The 21,336-nt window shown below is 42.3% G+C and overlaps 1 protein-coding gene across 1 annotated transcript in view; it reads left to right on the forward strand.

Moving 5' to 3' along the window:
• The window catches only part of TCP11 (t-complex 11), a gene marked incomplete at both ends in the record, with an annotated part of 29,262 nt that extends 10,521 nt beyond the window's left edge, over positions 1 to 18,741 (forward strand). The window contains 6 exons of the mRNA XM_082664336.1: positions 15,005 to 15,225; positions 15,961 to 16,097; positions 16,359 to 16,576; positions 16,668 to 16,849; positions 17,600 to 17,766; positions 18,509 to 18,741. Of these exons, the coding sequence (XP_082520462.1) occupies positions 15,005 to 15,225; positions 15,961 to 16,097; positions 16,359 to 16,576; positions 16,668 to 16,849; positions 17,600 to 17,766; positions 18,509 to 18,741 (1,158 nt within the window). The remainder of the gene's footprint in view (positions 1 to 15,004; positions 15,226 to 15,960; positions 16,098 to 16,358; positions 16,577 to 16,667; positions 16,850 to 17,599; positions 17,767 to 18,508) is intronic.
• Positions 18,742 to 21,336: the final 2,595 nt, after the last annotated feature.

The following is a 21,336-nucleotide window of genomic DNA, read 5'->3' on the forward strand; positions in this document are numbered from 1 at the left end:
TGCGGAGCGGCTGGGCCCATGAGCCATGGCCGCTGAGCCTGCGCGTCCGGAGCCTGTGCTCTGCAACGGGAGAGGCCACAACAGTGAGAGACCCGCGTACTGCAAAAAAAAAAAAAAAAAAAAAAAAAAGGCATAGCTATATGTCTTACAAGTTCTTATCCTTTTCCCCAAATGAGGAAACTCACATTCCCAATAGTTATAACTGTTGCTGTCTATGATATACCTCATATTTGGTCATAGTCTCACTGAATATTCTATTACCTACAGGCTAAACTGTAAAATTTAACTTCCAACAACCTGTCTATAAAATAATAATGGAGGTTCCTTAAAAAACTAAAAATAGAGCTATCATATGATTCTGCAATCCCACTCCTGGGCATATATCCAGAGAAAACCATAATTCAAAAGATACGTGCACCCCAAATGTTCACTGCAGCACTATTTACAATAGCCAGGACCTGGAAGCAACCTTAATGTCCATAGACAGATGAATGGATAAAGAAGATATGGTACACATATACAATAGAATATTACTCAGCCATAAATAAAGAATGAAATAATGCCATTTGCAGCAACGTATACACACTACTATATATAAAACAGATAATCATCAAGGACCTACTGTATAGCACAGAGAACTCTACTCAATTATTCTGTAATAACCTAAATGGGAAAGGAATCTGAAAAAGATATATGTATAACTGAATCACTTTGCTGTACACCTGAAACTGACAAAACGTGTAAATCAACTATACTCCAATATAAAATAAAAATTAAAAAAAAAATAATGGGAAGGAGAGAGAAGAAAATTGTTAGCATATACAAATAAAGCCATGCTTATAACAAGCAAAGAGAAAATGTATGGTCTTCGTTTCTGTAATTGGTCCTGAGGCTGTAGTTGGTATCTATGGCTTCATTTTACTAGTCATTCCATATTTCCCTTGTCCTTAGCTGCTGGGGTTCTTTATCTGATGGAGTGACTCAAACCTTCATTGCCAAAGAGTCTGAGTCCTTGGGCGTTTTGCTTTTGTTGTTTGTATGTTGTGTTTTTCCCTTGACCTATATTATTGGGTATGGAAGTATCAAAATGTACCTTAGAATCTTCTGGGTTCCAGACACAGTCCTTCTTGTTCCCATTGTGTAGCAGCAACCCAGTTTCTCCTTAGTACTCAGGATCAATTACTCTAGTCCATAGAGGAACTCCTTTTTTACCTTGTTGGTTCAGTGGTATAGGGAGCCCAAAATGACCAGGGGGGTAGTCTCATCTTCTAATTCATTGGAACCAATGTAAGCATTCCTCCCAAATCAGCAGAGCCCAAAGTTGGCAGGAGGGGAAATAAAAATTCTGCAAGTAGGTTATTAGATATAATGGTGAGAGGAACCAGTCCTACTTCCACCCCTTGATTCCTGGGACCATGTATTCTGGCTTTAGGGAATAGCACTGCATAATGGTTTTGATTCAAAGTATATATTGCATCTTATAAGACAGAACCTCTTCCTTTCAGGATATTATCTCTCAACTAATGCTGTAACTGAGTCTTCAATAAGCCATTCCACTTTTCAGTTAAGACCAGTCGACTCTCCGTGAGGGGTATGTGGGTATGAACCCGTTGCTGTACTTTCTTGGCTGTAAAATGAGTTCCTTGATTAGATGCAATGCTGTGGGGCATACCAGGACCCAGGACAGAGGATAAGGCATTCTGTGAAATTTTGTGAGTATATGGATGTTGGTGCTAACAGAAGTAGTGCAGACAGGGAAGACAGCTCCATATTCAGAATGCGTCTATTCCATTGAGGGTGAATCTCTGCCCCCTCCACGAAGGAAGAGATCCAAAGAAATCATCCGCTACAAGGTGCCTGGCTGATCCTCCCTGGGGAATGGTGCCACATTACCAACTTAGTTGTTTGTGCTTTTTAGGATTTTTTTATTATGATAAACAAAATTTTTACCGTTTTAATAATGTTAAGTGTTACAATTCAGTGGCATTAGGTACATTCACAATGTTGTGCAGTCATCACCACTATCCATTTCCAGTACGTTTCATCTTCCCAAACAGAAACTCTACCCATTAAACAGTAACTCTTCAGACCCCTTTTCCACCCGTGCCTGGTAACCTCTATATTACCTTCTGTCTCTAGGAATTTGACTACTCTAGATTCCTCATATAAGTGGCATCATACAACATTTGTCCTTTTACATATGGCAAATTTTACTTAGCATGTTTTCAAGGTTCATCCACATTGCAGTGTGGCAGAACTTCATCCCTTTTTATGGCTGAAAATATTCCATTGTATGGATATACCACGTTTTGTTTATCTATTCATTTGTTGTTTTGCTTTGGTTTTGGCCACATCACGTCTTAGTTGCAGTGTGCAGCATCTTCAGTTGCAGCATGTGGGATTTTTTTTTTTTTTCACATCTTTATTGGAGTATAAATGCTTTACAAGGTTGTGTTAGTTTCTGCTGTATAACAAAGTGAATCAGCTATATGTATACATATATCCCCATACCCCCTTCCTCTTGAGGCTCCCTCCCACTCTCCCTATCCCATCCCTCTAGGTTGTCACAGAGCATCAAGTTGATCTCCCTGTGCTATGCAGCAGCTTCCCACTAGCCATCCATTTTACATTTGGTAGTGTATATATGTCAGTGCTACTGTCTCACTTAATCCCAGCTTCCCCTTCCCCCCCATGCCCTCAAATCCATTCTCTACGTCTGTGTCTTTATTCCTGCCCCGCCACTAGGTTCATCAGTGCTGCTTTTTTTTAAAATTCCATATGTATGTGTTAGCATACGGTATTTGTTTTTCTCTTTCTGACTTATTTCACTCTGTATGACAGATTCTGGGTCCATCCAGCTCACTACAAATAACTCAGTTTCGTTCCTTTTTATGGTTGAGTAATATTCCATTGTATATATATGCCACATCTTCTTTATCCATTCATCTGTTGATGGACATTTAGGTTGTTTCGATGTCCTGGCTATTGTAAATAGAGCTGCAGTGTACATTGTGGTGCATATATCTTTTTGAATTATGGTTTTCTCAGTGTATATGCCCAGTAGTGGGATTGCTGGGTCATATGGTAGCTCTATTTTTAGTTTTACAAGGAACCTCCATACTGTTCTCCGTAGTGGCTGTATCAATTTACATTCCCACCAACAGTGCAGGAGGGTTCCCTTTTCTCCACACCCTCTGCAGCATTTATTGTTTCTAGATTTTTTTTTGATCCACTTTCCTTTTATTTATTTTTTGAATTTTATTTTATTTATTTTTTATACAGTAGGTTCTTATTAGTTATCCATTTTATACATATTAGTGTATATATGTCAATCCCAATCGCCCAATTCATCATACCACCACCGCTCCCCACCGCTTTCCCCCCTTGGTGTCCATACGTTTGTTCTCTATATCTGTGTCTCTATTTCTGCCCTGCAAACCGGTTCATCTGTACCATTTTTCCAGTTTCCACATATATGCGTTAATATACGATATTTGTTTTTCTCTTTCTGACTTACTTCACTCTGTATGACAGTCTCTAGATCCATCCACGTCTCTACAAATGACCCAATTTCTTCCTTTTTATGGCTGAGTAATATTCCATTATATATATGTTCCACATCTTCTTTTTTTTTATATAAATTTATTTATTTATTTACTTATTTTTGCCTGCATTGGGTCTTCATTGCTGCATGCAGGTTTTCTCTAGTTGTGGCAAGCGGGGGCCACTCCTTGCTGCAGTGCGCAGGCCTCTCACTGTGGTGGCCTCTCTTGTTGCGGAGCATGGGCTCTAGGTGCGCGGGCTTCAGCAGTTGTGGCTCACGGGCTCCAGAGTGCAGGATCAATAGTTGTGGCACACGGGCTTAGCTGCTCCACGGCATGTGGGATCTTCCCAGAGCAGGGCTCAAACCCATGTCCCCTGCATTGGCAGGCGGATTCTTAATCACTCTTAGGGCTAAACTCTAAAGCTATTTGACTTAAAGCTGGAAGCTGGTCCATCAAAGGATGTTAGAAGTACAAAACACAGGTCCTCTCTACACAGCTTCGGATTCAGCAATTAGCTTGAAAAGACTGATGGTCTTGGAGGGTCTCCTGGGGAGGTGGGGTTGGCTGTGGCTCATGCTGGGGCCATAAAAGCTGGTGGCAGATATACTGGGGATTATTCATCTGCCACCACATCTTCTTTATCCATTCATCTGTCAGTGGGCATTTAGGTTGCTTCCATGACCTGGCTATTGTAAATAGTGCTGCAATGAACATTGGGGTGCATGTGTCTTTTTGAATTATGGTTTTCTCAGGGGTCATATGGTAGTTCTATTATAGTTTTTCAAGGAACCTCCATACTGTTCTCTACAGTGGCTCTATGAATTTACATTCCCACCAACAGGGTAGGAGGGTTCCCTTTTCTCCACACTCTCTCCAGCATTTATTGTTTGTAGATATTTTGATGATGGCCATTCTGACTGGTGTGAGGTGATACCTCATTGTGGTTTTGATTTGCATTTCTCTAATGATTAATGATGTTGAGCATTTTTTCATGCATTTGTTGGCCATCTGTATGTCTTCTTTGGAGAAATGTCTATTTAGGTCTTCTGCCCATTTTTGAATTGGGTTGTTTGTTTTTGTGGTATTGAGCTGCATGGGCTGCTTGTATATTTTGGAGATTAATCCTTATCAGTTGCTTCGTTTGCAAATATTTTCTCCCATTCTGAGGGCTGTCCTCTTGTCTTGTTTATGGTTTCCTTTGCTGTGCAAAAGCTTTTAAGTTTCATTAGGTCCCATTTGTTTATTTTTGTTTTCATTTCCCTTTCTCTGGGAGGTGGGTCAAAAAGGATCTTGCTGTGATTTATGTCATAGAGGGTTCTGCCTATATTTTCCTCTAAGAGTTTTATAGTGTCTGGCCTTACATTTAGGTCTTTAATCCATTTTGAGTTTATTTTTGTGTTTGGTGTTAGGGTGTGTTCTAATTTCATTCTTTTACATGTATCTATCAATTTTTCCCAGCACCACTTACTGAAGAGGCTGTTTTTCCTCCATTGTATATTCTTGCCTCCTTTGTCAAAGATGAGGTGATCATATGTGCATGGGTTTATCTCTGGGCTTTCTATTCTCTTCGGGATCTTTTTTTAGTTGTGACATGTGGACTCTTAGTTGCAGCATGTGGGATCTAGTTTCCTGACCAGGGATTGAACCCAGGCCCCCTGCATTGGGAGCACGGAGTCTTAGCCACTGGACCACCAGGGAAGTCCCCATTCATCTGTTGATGGACATTTGTGTTTTCACATTTTTGCTATTGGGAGTAGTGCTGCTATGAACATTTGTGTACAAGTCTTTGTTTGAACATCTCTTTTCCAGTCTTTGGAATATATACCCTGGAGTGGAATTGCTGAGTCATGTGATAATTCTATATTTAATTTATTGAGAAATCACTAAACTGTTTTCCACAGTGACTTACCATTTTACATTCCCACCAGAAATGTATGAGTATTCCAATTTCTCCACATTTTCACTTATTTTTCAACATTTATTTTCCTTTTTTAAAAAAAATATAGATCTTCCCATGGCACAGCCTGCATGAAGTGGAATCTTAATGTGGTTTTGATTTGCATTTCCCTAGTGGCTAATGATGTTGAGCATCTTCATGTGCTTGATGCCCTCTTCTGCGTCATCTTTGGAGAAATATTTACTCAAGTCCTTTGCCCATTTTAAAATTGAGCTGTCTTTTTGTTGTTGAGTTGTAAGAGTTCCTTAAACATTCTGGATAGTTGACCCTTGTCTGATAAATGATTTGCAGATGTTGTCTTCCATTCTGTGGGTAGTTTTTTCACTTTCTTGATAATGTACCTTGATGCACAAAAGTTTTAATTTTAATGAAGCGCCATTTATCCAGTCTATGGTTGCTTCTGCTTTTGGTGTCATATCTTATGAAATCCAAGATTATGAAGATTTACTCCTATTTTCTTCTGAGAATTTCAGAATTTTAGCTCTTATGTTTAGGTCTTCCACCCATTTTGAGTTAATTTTTTATCTGGTGTAGGTAAGGTTCAACTTCATCCTTCTTCTTCTTTTTTTTTTTTTTTTTTTGTGGTACGCAGGCCTCTCACTGTTGTGGCCTCTCCTGTTGCAGAGCACAGGCTCCGGATGCGCAGGCTCAGCAGCCATGGCTCACGGGCCCAGCCGCTCCGCGGCATGTGGGATCCTCCTGGACCAGGGCATGAACCCGTGTCCCCTGCATCGGCAGGTGGACTCTCAACCACTGCGCCACCAGGGAAGCCCCAACTTCATTCTTTTGCATGTGGATATCCAGTTTCCCCAGTACCATTTGTTGAAAAGACTGTCCTTTCCCCATTGAATGGTCTTGGCGTTGTTCTCAAAAATCATTTGACCATATGTCCAGGTTTTATTTCTGGGCCGTCTATTCTAATCTGGTCTGTATGTCTGTCCTTGTACCTGGATATGCTTGGTCTCTTATGGGTCATTTTCATCTGATGATAGATTGCTGTGGTGCATGTCCAGTCTTGTGGCTAGGTAGGTCAGACAACACCGAGTTCCTGGTGGGAATCTCAGGCCACATGGTCACCCAGTGTCCTGTGGTGTGGTGTTTACTTTCTGCCAAGGGTCAGGCACAAGCCAGAAACTGTTTCTCAAAAGGCAAATAGTTATCTGCAGAAGAGGGCATAGATTTGCTCCCAAATCCTAGAAGTCTGTGCTGTGATGTTCCTGTTGGTGTTTGCCAGGGCTCTGGACAGCATCCTTACTTGCCATGGGCACTTCAAGTATCATTGAGTCTGCTGGATCAGGCCTAAATGGTAGAGTCACTTGTATAGCAGCCTGAACTTGCTGCAGAGCCTAGTCTTACTTGGTTCCACTTGAAATTGGCAACCTCGTGAGTGACTCTAAATGAGTGTCACAGTAGCAATCTCAGATGTGGTGTATGTTGCCTACCACATCCACAAAGTCCTACAAGTGTTGTGCCTTTTTTCATGATGGGTGGTTTGAGGTACAGCAACTTATTTTTCATCTTGGAGTGGAAAGCTTGACAAGCTCAGACCACTGAAACTCTAGCAACTGCACTGAGGTCACCAGCTGCCCAATTCTTGTAGGGATTATCTGCCATCCTCTAGTTTGCATGTTTTTCTAAGGCATCTAAGGTACTTCCTACTTTCTGCTCATCAAATCCAATGGACATGTGGCCATTTGAGTTCAAACCTCACTCATGGTACAGATTTTGTATCAGTCAGGGTCCAGTCAGGCAAAAGAAACCACATAGTAATTCGAACAAAGAGAAGCCGCTGTGCTGCAGGAGCTTGCTGGCAGGAGCACACCAGAGCCAGGAAGGAAGAGGCTTCCTCTTGCATTGTCTCTTTAGCACCCTCTACTGGCAGAACTTAACATTGTGCCAGCCAGCAAAGGAAAAATATTTAAAGGGCCCAGCACCATTTTCTCAGAGTAGGCACTGATGGGCAGATTTGGAACTGAGAGACTCCAAGTGGATAACTGGCATAGTTTGTCATTTAAGTGGATAGTATGGAGCAACTTTTATTTGTTTAAGATGAAGCTAAACAGTTGGGATCTTGCTGTGACAACACAGTGTTTCATTAAGTTAAACAACCCTATCCCTCACCACCACCAATGTCTAGATGTTACAGAGCCACAGAGATGAATAAGAGAGTCTCTGTCCACAGGGGACTTATGTTTTTGGGTTAATAGTCTATTTCAAGGGACTTTTTTTAAAAATTTTATACTCCAAGGTTTTTTTTAATTTATTTTTTATACAGCACGTTCTTATTAGTCATCCATTTTACACACGTCAGTGTACACATGTCAATCCCAATCTCCCAATTCATCACACCACCACCACCACCACCCGCCACTTTAGCCCTTAGTGTCCATACGTTTGTTCTCTACATCTGTGTCTCAACGTCTGCCCTGCAAACTGTTTCATCTGTACCATTTTTCTAGGTTCCACATATATGAGCTAACACATGATATTTGTTTTTCTCCTTCTGACTTCACTCTGTATGACATTCTATAGGTTCATCACGTCTCTGCATATGACCCAATTCCCTTCCTTTTTATGGCTGAGTACTATTCCATTGTATATATCTACCACATCTTCTTTTTTTTTTTTTTTTTTTTTTTTTTTACCACATCTTCTTTATCTATTTGTCTGTCGATGGGCATTTAGGTTGCATCCATGACCTGGCTATTGTAAATAGAGCTGCAGTGAATATTGGGGTGCATGTATCTCTTTGAATTATAGTTTTCTCAGGGTATATGCGCAGTAGTGGGATTGCTGGGTCATATGGTAGCTCTATTTTTAGTTTTTTAAGGAACTTCCATACTGTTCTCCATCATGGCTGTATCAATTTACATTCCCACCAACAGTGCAAGAGGGTTCCCTTCTCTCCACACCCTCTCCAGCATTTCTTCTTTGTAGACTTTTTGATGATGCCCATTCTAACTGGTGTGAGGTAATACCTCATTGTAGTTTTGATTTGCATTTCGCTAATAATTAGTGATGTTGAGTGGCTTTTCATGTGCTTCTTGGCCATCTGTATGTCTTCTTTGGAAGAATGTCTATTTAGGTCTTCTGCCCATTTTTGGATTGGGTTGTTTGTTTTTATAATATTGAGCTGCATGAGCTGTTTATATATTTCAGAGATTAATCCTTTGTTGATTCATTTGCAAATATTTTCTTCCATTCTGAGGGGTGTCTTTTCGTCTTGTTTGTAGTTTCCTTTGCTTTGCAAAAGCTTTTAAGTTTCATTAGGTCCCATTTGTTTATTTTGGTTTTATTTCCATTACTCTAGAAGGTGGATCAAAAAAGATCTCTCTGTGATTTATGTCAAAGAGTGTCCTTCCTATGTTTTCCTCTAAGAGCTTTATAGTGTCCAGTCTTACATTTAGGTCTCTAATCCATTTTGAGTATTTTTTTGTGTATGGTGTTAGGGAGTGTTCTAATTTCATTCTTTTACATGTAGCTGTCCAGTTTTCCCAGCACCACTTATTGAAGAGACTGTCTTTTCTCCATTGTATATCCTTGCCTCCTTTGTCATAGATTAGTTGACCATAGGTGTGTGGGTTTATCTCTGGGCTTTCTATCCTGTTCCATTGATCTATATTTCTGTTTTTGTGCCAGTACCATATTGTCTTGATTACTGTAGCTTTGTAGTATAGTCTGAAGTCAGGGAATCTGATTCCTCCAGCTCCGTTTTTTTCCCTCAAGAATGCTTTGGCTATTCGGGGTCCTTTGTGTCTCCATACAAATTTTAAGATTTTTTGTTCTAGTTCCGTAAAAAATGCCATTGGTAATTTGATAGGGATTGCATTGAATCTGTAGATTGCTTTGTGTAATATAGTCATTTTCACGATATTGATTCTTCCAATCCAAGAACATGGTATATCTCTCCATCTGTTTGTATCATCTTTAATTTCTTTCATCAGTGTCTTATAGTTTTCTGCATACAGGTCTTTTGTTTCCCTAGGTAGGTTTATTCCTAGGTGTTTTATTCTTTTTGTTGCAATGGTAAATGGGAGTGTTTCCTTAATTTCTTTTTCAGATTTTTCATCATTAGTGTATAGGAATGCAGGATACTTCTGTGCATTGATTTTGTATCCTGCTACTTTACCAAATTCATTGATTAGCTCTAGTAGTTTTCTGGTGGCATCTTTAGGAATCTCTATATATAGTATCATGTCATCTGCAAACAGTGACAGTTTTACTTCTTCTTTTCCAATTTGTATTCCTTTTATTTCTTTTTCTTCTCTGATTGCTGTGGTTAGGACTTCCAAAACTATGTTGAATAATAGTGGTGAGAGTGGATATCCTTTTTCTTGTTCCTGATCTTGGAGGAAGTGCTTTCAGTTTTTCACCATTGAGAATGATGTTTACTGTGGGTTTGTCATATATGGCCTTTATTATGTTGAGGTAGGTTCCCTCTGTGCCCACTTTCTGGAGAGTTTTTATCATAAATGGGTGTTGAATTTTGTCAGAAGCTTTTTCTGCATCTATTCAGATGATCATATGTTTTTTCTTCTTCAATTTGTTATTATGGTGTATCACATTGATTGATTTGCATATATTGAAGAATCCTTGCATCCCTGGGATAAATCCCACTTGATCATGGTGTATGATCCTTTTAATGGGTTCTTGGATTCTGTTTGCTAGTATTTTGTTGAGGATTTTTGCATCTATATTCATCAGTGATATTGATCTGTAATTTCTTTTTTTGTAGTATATTTGTCTGGTTTTGGTATCTGGGTGATGGTGGCCTCATAGAATGAGTTTGGGAGTGTTCCTTCCTCTGCAATTTTTTGGAAGAGTTTGAGAAGGATAGGTGTTAGCTCTTCTCTAAATGTTTGATAGAATTCACCTGTGAAGCCATCTGGTCCTGGACTTTTGTTTGTTGGAAGATTTTTAATCAGTGTTTCAATTTCAGTGCTTGTGATTGGTCTGTTCGTATTTTCTATTTCTTCCTGGTTCAGTCTTGGAAGGTTATATCTTTCTAAGAATTTGTCCATTTCTTCCAGGTTGTCCATTTTATTGGCATAGAGTTGCTTTTAGTAGTCTCTTAGGATGCTTTGTATTTCTGCAGTGTCTGTTGTAACTTCTCCCTTTTCATTTCTAATTTTATTTGAGTCCTCTCCCTCTTTTTCTTGATGAGTCTGGCTAATGGTTTATCAATTTTGTTTATCTTCTCAAAGAACCAGCTTTTAGTTTTATTGATCTTTGCTATTGTTTTCTTTGTTTCTATTTCATTTATTTCTGCTCTGATCTTTATGATTTCTTTCCTTCTGCTAACTTTGGGTTTTGTTTGTTCTTCTTTCTCTAGTTCCTTTAGGTGTAAAGTTAGATTGTTTGAGATTTTTCTTGTTTCTTGAGGTAGGCTTATATTGCTATAAACTTCCCTCTTAGAACTGCTTTTGCTGCATCCCATAGGTTTTGGACTGTCGTGTTTTCATTGTAATTTGTCTCTAGGTATTTTTTGATTTCTTCAGTGATCTCATGGTTATTTAGTAACGTACTGTTTGTGTTTTTTACGTTTTTTTCTCTGTAATTGGTTTCTAATCTCATAGTGTTGTGGTCAGAAAAGATGCTTGATATGATTTCAATTTTCTTAAATTTACTGAGGCTTGATGTGACCCAAAATGTGATCTATCCTAGTGAATGTTCTGTACGCACTTGAGAAGAAAGTGTAATGTGCTGTTTTTGGATGGAATGTCCTATAAATATCAATTAAATCAATCTGGTCTATTGTGTCATTTAAAGCTGTGTTTCCTTATTAATTGTCTGTTTGGATGATCTGTCCATTGGTATAAGTGAGGTGTTAGAAGTCCCCCACTATTACTGTGTTACTGTCGATTTCCTCTTTTATAGCTGTTAGCAGTTGCCTTATGTATTGAGGTGCTCCTATGTTGGGTGCATATATATTTATATATCCTCTTGGATTGATGCCTTGATCATTATGTAGTGTCCTTCCTTGTCTCTTGTAACATTCTTTATTTTAAAGTCTATTTTATCTGCTATGAGTATTGCTACTCCAGCTTTCTTTTGATTTCCATTTGCATGGAATATCTTTTTCCATCCCTTCACTTTCAGTCTGTATGTATCCCTAGGTCTGAAGTGGGTCTCTTGTAGACAGCATATGTATGGGTCTTGTTTTTGTATCCATTCAGCCAGCCTGTGTCTTTTGGTTGGAGCATTTAATCCATTCATGTTTAAGGTAATTATCGATATGTATGTTCCTATTACTATTTCCTTAATTGTTTTGGGTTTGTTTTTGTAGGTCCTTTTCTTCTCTTGTGTTTCCCACTTAGAGAAGTTCCTTTAGCATTTGTTGTAGAGCTGCTTTGGTGGTGCTGAATTCTCTGAGCTTTTGCTTGTCTGTAAAGCTTTTGATTTCTCTGTCAAATCTGAGTGAGATCCTTGCTGGGAAGGGTAATCTTGGTTATAGGTTCTTCCCTTTCATCACTTTAAATATGTCATGCCACTCCCTTCTGGCTTGTAGAGTTTCTGCTGAGAAATCAGCTGTTAACCTTATGGGAGTTCCCTTATATGTTATTTGCTGTTTTTCCCTTGCTGCTTTCAATAATTTTTCTTTGTCTTTAATTTTTGCCAGTTTGATTACTATGTGTCTCGGCGTGTTTCTCCTTGGATTTATCCTGAATGGGACTCTCTGTGCTTCCTGGACTTGGGTGGCTATTTCCTTTCCCATGTTAGGGAAGGTTTTGACTATAATCTCTTCAAATATTTTCTCGGGTCCTTTCTCTCTCTCTCTTCTCCTTCTGGGACCCCTATAATGTGAATGTTGTTGCATTTAATGTTGTCCCAGGGGTTTCTTAGGCTGTCTTCATTTCTTTTCATTCTTTCTTCTTTGTTCTGTTCTGCAGCAGTGAATTCCACCATTCTGTCTTCCAGGTCACTTATCCATTCTTCTGCCTCAGTTATTCTGCTATCGATTCCTTCAGGTGTATTTTTCATTTCAGTTGTTGTATTTTTCATCTCAGTTTGTTTGTTCTTTAATTATTCTAGGTCTTTGCTAAACATTTCTTGCATCTTCTCGATCTTTGTCTCCATTCTTTTTCGGAGGTCCTAGATCATCTTCACTATCATTATTCTGAATTCTTTTTCTGGAAGGTTGCCTATCTCCACTTCATTTAGTTGTTTTCCTGGGGTTTTATCTTGTCCCTTCATCCGGTACATAGCCCTCTTCCTTTTCATCTTGTCTATCTTTCTGTGAATGTGGTTTTTGTTCCACGGGCTGCAGGATTGTAGTTCTTCTTGCTTCTGCTGTCTGCCCTCTGGTGGATGAGGCTATCTAAGAGGCTTGTGCAAGTTTCCCGATGGGAGGGACTGGTGGTGGGTAGAGCTGGATATTGCTCTGGTGGTCAGACCTCAGTAAACTTTAATCTGCTTGCCTGCTGATGGGTGGGGCTGGGTTCCCTCCCTGTTGGTTGTTTGGCCTGAGGCGACCCAACACAGTAGCCTACCCGGGCTCTTTGGTGGGGCTAATGGCAGACTCTGGGAGGGTTCATGCCAAGGAGTACTTCCCAGAGCTTCTGCTGCCAGTGTACTTGTCCTCACGGTGAGACACAGCCACCCCCCGCCTCTGCAGGAGAACCTCCAACACTAGCAGGTAGGTCTGGTTCAGTCTCCTATGGGGTCACTGCTCCTTCCCCTGGGTCCCGATGCACACACTACTTGGTGTGTGCGCTCCAAGAGTGGAGTCTCTGTTTCCCCCAGTCCTGTCGAAGTCCTGCAATCAAATCCCGCTAGCCTTCAAAGTCTGATTCTCTAGGAATTCCTCCTCCTGTTGCCGGACCCCCAGGTTGGGAAGCCTCACGTGGGGCTCAGAACTTTCACTCCAGTGGGTGGGCTTTTGTGGTATAAGTGTTCTCCAGTTTGTGAATCACCCACCCAGCAGTTATGGGATTTGATTTTATTGTGATTGCGCCCCTCCTACCGTCTCACTGTGGCTTCTCCTTTGTCTTTGGATGTGGGGTATCTTTTTTGGTGAGTTCCAGTGTCTTCTTGTCAATAATAGTTCAGCAGTTAGTTGTGATTCCAGTGCTTTCGCAAGAGGGAGTCAGAGCACGTCCTTCTACTCCGCCATCTTGAACCAGTCTCTCAAGGGACTTTTAACAGTTCCTTTGCCTATTTCATTCTTGCCCTTTGAAGTAAAATAATCTAAAGAATGCTTCCTTTGGTAAATTAAGAGTGCCTCAGCACTGTGTGATGGTGGGTATTTTATATTTGTTGTGCCTTGCATTTCTGTTTACCATACCCCTTGACTCTATTCATCTCTTTATCTCAGTCTGCATAGAAAATGATATACTGTTGCTATCAGTGATCCCCTAAACCCTCGAACTGTCATTGGCCCCTACACAAAGATAAATAATATCCTCTAGGAAAGTTAGGGACCTAACTTTTTTTTTGTTTAATTTTTATTGGAGTATAGTTGATTGACAATATTGTGTTAGTTTCCTCTGTACAGCAAAGTGAATCAGTTATACATATACATATATCCACTCTTTTTTAGATTATTTTCCCATATAGGTCATTACAGAGTATTGAGAAGAGTTCCCTGTGCTATACAGTGGGTCCTTGTTAGCTATCTATTTTATATATACTATTGTGTATATGTCAATCCCCATCTCCCAATTTATCACCCTGCACCACCACTGCTTTCCTCCTGGTAACCATAAGTTTGTTTTCTACAGCTGTGACTCTATTTCTGTTTTGTAAATAGGTTCATTTGTACCATTTTTTTAGATTCCACATATAAGCGGTATCATATGATGTTTGTTTTTCTCTGTCTGACTTCACTCAGTATGACACTCTCTAGGTCCATCAGTGCAAATGATATTATTTCGTTCTTTTTTTTTTTTTTTTTTTGCGGTACGCGGGCCTCTCACTGCTGTGGCCTCTCCCGCTGCAGAGCAACAGGCTCCGGACGCGCAGGCTCAGCGGCCATGGCTCATGGGCCCAGCCTCTCCACGGCATGTGGGATCTTCCCAGACTGGGGCACGAACCCGTGTCCCCTGCATCGGCAGGCGGACTCCCAACCACTGCGCCACCAGGGAAGCCCCTATTTCGTTCTTTTTTTATGGCTGAGTAAAATATTCTGCTGTGTATATGTGTGTGTATATATATATATATATATATATATATATGACATCTTCTTTATCCATTCCTCTGTCAATAGACATTTAGGTTTATTCCATGTCCTGGCTAGTGTAAATAGTGCTGCAGTTGAACATTGGGGTGCATATATCATTTTGAATTATGGTTTTCTCTGGATATACATCCAGGAGTGGGATTGCTGGATCATATGGTAGCTCTATTTTTAGTTTTTAAAGGAACCTCCATACTATTTTCCATAACTTCTTGATCCTTAAAAGACATAGGCTGGGATGTCTTTGGCTAAAGGGATTGTCCATTAGAGAAAGTTTGGGGCTCTGAACAGAAAGCAACTTCTCCTTTGACTTTCTTTCCTGGGCAGATCTTGCTGTCACTGCTATTACCACGCCAGAACCGCCTAAGAAGTGAGATTGAAGAAGGCCTGGACATGAACCTCCTTAAGCAGGAAGCAGAACACGGAGCCCTGAATGTCCCTCATCTTTCTAAGTACATTCTCAACATGATGACTCTGCTGTGTGCGCCAATTCGAGATGAAGCAGTGCAGAAACTAGAGAACATCACAGACCCTGTTCGGTTACTGAGGTGTGAAACTTGACCAGTTTCTTGAAACCTGCCTCAGCCCCTGGGCCGGGCACAGCTGGGCCGGACACTGGGTCACAGCCTCTGTCTTGGCTGGCTCTTCCCTACTGAAGACCTGACTAACTCCTCTTTTCTCTGGTCTATTAGCTTTTCTTTTCCAAAGATGGCCTTAGATTGATTGGCCCCCTATACACCATCCTACCATAAATCATTGGAGTATGTAATCCTTCCTTCTAAGGAATTCAAACATCCCTATCCCAGGTTTTCTTATTGCATTTCACGCAATATGAGGGATAGGGATGGGAGGTTACCCCTTTTTCAGAGCTATAGAAACCATGACCCAGAAAGTTAAAAAAAAAGTGAATTGTCCAAAAATAGCATCAGAAATAGCATCAGCTAAAATCCCACTTCCCAGAGAGGTTCGTTGGCACGGTGGTGTGTGTCCTTCCACTGACTACTCTTTTTTTAGGAGACATAGAATGACTGTTATGGAAAGGTCTGAAGGCTTTAGCATCCAGAGACTTATCTGTTCCTAGCTCTGCCACTCACTCACTTACTCACTCTGGGCCTTGGGTCCTAGGCCTCAGTGCCATCTTTTTTAAATTTAGGAGGCAGGACTAAGTTAGTTTTAAAGCCCCTCCTACCTCTAGAATATGGTGATTTAATGATATCTTGTGTAGGTTCCCCCTCACTGGATTTCCTTTCATAGTATAAATATTTTATTTCCTCCTGTGTCAGAGGAATCTTCCAGGTTCTGGGCCTGATGAAAATGGACATGGTGAACTACACTATCCAGAGCCTTCAGCCCCAACTGCAGGAACATTCCATCCAGTGTGAACGAGCTAAATTTCAGGAACTCCTCAACAAGCAGCCTAGTATGTATATAACTTGAGGGCAGGAGCAGGGAATATGACTTTGGGTCTGACTTTAATGATGTGAGAGAGTACTCTGCCTCTTTTTAGGAGCAGAAAATTTCTTCCTCAGATGGGGGTGGCAGAAGGAATAGTTAATCTAAACCAGAAAGACTTCCCCCCACCAAAGCATTTACTTATTGAGGAGGAGGAGATCTTGAATCTTCGTCCCAAGGCCTCCGGGATGTAGGAGCTGAAGATAATTACGCACTCTTCCTGTCACAGGCCTCCTCGATCACACTACCAAGTGGCTGACCCGAGCGGCGGCAGACCTCTCCACGCCGCCGCCTAGCTGCCCTGACTCTCCCGACTCCTCCAGTGTGGTCTGCCCCTCTCCAAGTGAGGCAGCCAACAGCCTGGAGCCCCTCAACCCCAAAATAGTGCTGTCCCAGGGCTTCCTGAACCTCCTCCTCTGGGACCCCAAAGATGAAGAGTTCCCTGAGGTAGGACTGTGGGGGGCCTTGCCTTGTTGTCTGGGACTGAGGACTTGCATGGGGACCCTCCTCTCCTGACCCACTCTGCCTGCTTCCCCAGACCCTGCTGATGGACAGAGCCCAGCTGCAGGAGCTGGAGGCCCAGCTGCGCCAGTTAACCATCCTGGCCTCGGTCTTGCTAGTGGCCAGCAGCTTCTCTGGCAGTGTTCTGTTTGGCTCGCCTCAGTTTGTGGATAAGCTGAAACGCATAACCAAAGCCCTGATGGAGGAGTTGAAGTCCAGGTGAGTTGCATAGGTCTTTTTTAGAGTAACGACAGGTGATATGAAGGCACAGGCAGGTAACGAAGGATGCCTTACGTTCCACAACAAACCACAGAAAGGCCCTTTGGAATCATTCACAAAGATTGTTGGTATCTTTCCATAAGTGGCCTTGGGGCTTGTAACAAAGAAAAATAAAACTTCCTTCCAGAAGTGTAGCGTGGAGGATAGTTTCCTATAAAATGATTCACTAGCTTGCTCGCTACAGAAGAGTCTTTATCTAGTTGAGTGGGCTGGTCGTACGTATCTCCAGGAGTCGACCAGTCAGCAATGTTGATTGAATATCACTGAGTGCAGGGTGTCACACCAAAGGAAAAAGCGGAATCGGAAGGCCAGGTTTGTCATTGTAATTGGTGAGAGTATGACAGATGACCATGGAAAATGTCCAAGAAAGTGTTAAAAGTGTGCATACATGAATAAATCCCATGGGGCTGAAGAATGCTGAGTGGATACGAAATCCTTGTCCAGAGTTGATTTTATAGTTTATCTTGTTTTCTAAGAAGAAGAACATGGTATCATACAGAGAAAGAAGTCAGTATCTGGAGGGTAACAGTGAAGACACTGACCCTGCCCACTGGGCTCTGTGCTTCCAGGGCCTGGGGTGAGGGCAGAAGGGTGGCTGGGCATCTCCCTCACATGGGCCCAACTTCTGGTGTGGAGCTTCGGGGCTCAGGGCCACCCCTGGGTACCAGCTTACTCTCCTTCACGGTCTAGGCCTGAGGAGGAGGCTATGCTGACTGTGAGTGAACAGGTGTCTCAGGAAATCCATCAGAGCCTCCAGAACATGGGCCTTGCTGCTCTGAGCAGCGACAACACAGCATCGCTGATAGGAGAGCTCCAGAACATCACCAAGAAGGAGAACTGTGTCCACAGTGTCATTGGTGAGCATGCCTGTGGGGTGGTGGGAATGCTGAGGCGAGAGCCAGTCCCCACCCTGGAAGGTGCTTACTGAACCATTTAACCATAAAGGGCATGATGATTGGGCAAGTCACTGTGTAGGCTTTAGTTGTTGTATAATGCTGGGTTGAAAATACATCCCTTTTAGTTTAAAGACTGACTCTATGGTTGAAGGAAGATTTGTACCGGGAATTCATGGCTTCTAGGTGTGGCATACTGTCCAGCCAATGTGGTTAAGTCATCCCTGGCCTTCTGGGTCATTTTTGGCTGCAGTCTAAGACATGTGACACCCACTCCCTGCCAACAAGAAGTTGATGCTGAATTAGGCTGGAGGACATGTTCCCAAAGCAGGGGTTTCCCCTGTCCCATGTTGGAATGGTGGCCATGAACTTGACCTTGCTCTTAACCTCAGCCATCTGAAGGGTCAGTCAAAGATCCTCCTGTTATGTCAAATACCAGGATTTAACTGATGAATACTTAAGGAATCTTTTGAATAGAAATGTGCTAGCCCACTAGTTTTGGATCTTTGCTTTGTCCTTGGGAATTAGGTAGCAGCCCCCTTCCCAAACAAAACATCCCAAAAAAATTTCCTTATGTCTAGGTGCGTGGGTAGGTCAGTGACTATCTCAGTTAACTTTGAACTTGGGTGAGTAGAGTGCAGGGGGCAGTGTTTCTCCCTGAAAGTTGTTTGCTCTTTCCCTTCTCACTGTCTATTCCTGCTCACAGGTCAGCGGATCCACTTGTTCCTCAAATGCTGTTTGGTTCTTGGTGTGCAGCGGTCTCTGCTAGACCTCCCTGGAGGCCTTACCCTCATTGAGGCAGAGCTGGCAGAACTGGGCCAAAAGTTCGTCAACTTAACGCACCACAATCAGCAGGTGTTTGGCCCCTTCTACATGGAGATCTTAAAAACCCTCATCCCCCCAGCCCAGGCACTGGAGACAGAAGTGGGGTCTCTCTGATGACACTGGCTCCAAGCCCTGGTACCTTGGACCCAGGAGAGAAGCCCATCATTCTCTTGGGGTGACATCACCAGTGACCAGCAGAGCAGCAAGCCCTCTCCCCGTCTGCAGCCAGTACACTACGCTGCAGTGACCAAGCATGTAAACACTGGCTGGCCCAAACTCATTCACTAATAAACTTCTGAACTGCAAGCAAACGCCATGCTTCCTGTGTGGCAGCTGTGGCCAGGCCCTGTGTCCTCTGCCCCCCACTAGTGAGCAGCCGGCAGGCCCTGGTTTTTCCTCCAGGTGCTGCCTTCAGCACGCAAAGCTGAGAAGCCAAGACACGCAGGTACTATAACATTATATAACATTTTCTCTGAGGGTAAAGCATTTCTCTGAGGGCTCTGAGAATTCTGTGGAATTATCCAAAATGTGAATATATTTCTGGAAGTCAGAAATTGGTTTTGTCTAATTCAGTTCTCAGGATTGAGTGTGATTGAAAAAAGTTATTAGAAACCTCATTTCCAGGACCAGATTCCCCTGAAGGTTTCAAATGATGCCACAAGAGGTCAGGAAGAGTGAGAGCCTCAGCTTTCTCTTCTGTTGCAGGGGTTCTGAAGCAGGGCGCTAGCTGGGGCCAGATGACAATGGATGTTGGCTCATAGCGGGCGTCCTGCTGAGGACAGGTCCGAGTTCCTGTGCGCTCTCTCTCTCTCAGGTGTCCAGAGTTCAGTCTTGGCCAGTTGGATCATTGACTGGTTTGGTCAAGTTTATCCTTAGTCCTGTTCTCTAGCTGAGTGGCTGAGTAAGTCTCCTGTTCCTTCCTCTCTAAGCTTAGAAGCCCCTGTTCTTCCCGACAGAGGCCATGTGGGCGTCCCAGTGTGGAACACCCTCCACCCTTCTTCCCACTTCCAGACTGAGACTGTCCCTGGCAGTTGTGGCTGTGAGCTCTGCTGTTGGCATCACAAATGAGAGCTGTTTTAGGAAGGACCTGGGCTTGTCTCCTGGGCTTGTTGAGATCCAGCCCCTCATTCTCGGGCAGACCGCAGCAGACCAGCCCTGACCTAGGACGGCTGAAATGAGGAAATGTTCCCTTCACATTTGGCCCTTTTTTGGTAATGGATAAGAGAGAAAATGGAAACTCACTTTCTGCTCTCAAGATAGGGTGAAGACAATCAATGTTCTCACCATTTCAGGAGATGGAGGGAGCTGAATATAGGAAGAACATCTAGGAAGTCTAGGAAGAACATCTGAAGGGGGATTTGAATTCCATTAGCCCAGGATTTCTCCTGATTCACTTCCTTTTTTAGAGAGTAGAGCCTAGATGGGTGACAGAGCCAGGCCAACAGTGGACCTTTACTATGACCAGAAAAGCTGGAGGGCCTGGATCGTTCAGTTTCCAATCTTGTCGCTGCACATCCTCGAGATGGGGAAGCCCAGAAAAAGGATGTGTTTCATAGACAGTGAGGCTTGCCTAGATGGAGTCTCTGATTTGCAACTATTTGAATTTGTTAAAAATCCATATTTTGGAAGCCTCCTTATCTTAGAGGCAGAAGTGCTCTGAAGGGGTTCCTGAGAAGAGGACTGCCTGGTTGGTGGGTGCAGATACTGGAGTGACAATAGAACTTTGCTTTGCACTTCATAATTAAAATCCGCAACGATTGATTTCTTAGAAATTTTGAGTTGATTTTCTTGTGCTTCCATGTGGAGGAGACAGGGATCCTGACCTCAACAAAGAAAGATAGCTCCATTCAATCCTGCCCACAGTTTGAGGGATATATACTTTGATTTGCGGTAAAATACACATAATACAGAAATGTACCATTAGTGACATTTTGTACACTCACAATGTTGTGCAGCTATCACTAGTGTCTAGTTGCAGAAATCAAAAATCAGTTCATTGGGCTGAAATCAGAGTGTTGGCAGGGCCATATTTCCTATGGAGGCTCTAGGGGAGAATCCGTTCCTTGCCTCTTTCAGCGTTTTTTTTTTTTTTTTTTTTTTTTTTAATTGCTGGTATTTCATTACCTGTGGCTGCATTAGTCTAGTCTAGGCCTCCATGGTCACCTCAGGTTCCCATGGTCGTCATCTGTGTGTATCTAATTTCCCTCTGCCTCTCTCTTATAAGGATATTTCTGATTGGATTTAGGGCCCACTCACATAATCCAGGATAATCTCCCCATTTTAAGATCAACTTAATCACCTAGGTAATTGTTATGGGTTGTGTCTCCCCCACTCTCCGCCCCCAAATTCATATGTTGAAGTCCTAACCCCCAGTACCTCACAATGTGACCTCATTTGTAAATAGGGTCATTATAGATGTACTTAGTTAATGTGAGGTTATACTGGAATTGTGTGGGACCCTGATCCAATCTGACTGGTGTCCTTATGAAAAGACATGTGTCACATGAAGAGACAGACACATACAGAAGTACAACAGTGTGAAGAATCAGGGAGAATGCCGTCTACTTCAGGCTACCAGAAGCTAGAAAAGAGGAATGCGACAGATTCTCCCTCAGAGCCTTAGAAGAAACCAACTCTGCTGACACCCTGATTTCAGACTTGTACCTCAGATAAAACAAATGTATTATCTGTTTAAGCCACCCAGTTTGT

Source organism: Grampus griseus, assembly GCF_964374135.1.
Source record: "Grampus griseus genome assembly, chromosome: 10".
Classification (NCBI taxonomy): Eukaryota; Metazoa; Chordata; class Mammalia; order Artiodactyla; family Delphinidae; genus Grampus; species Grampus griseus.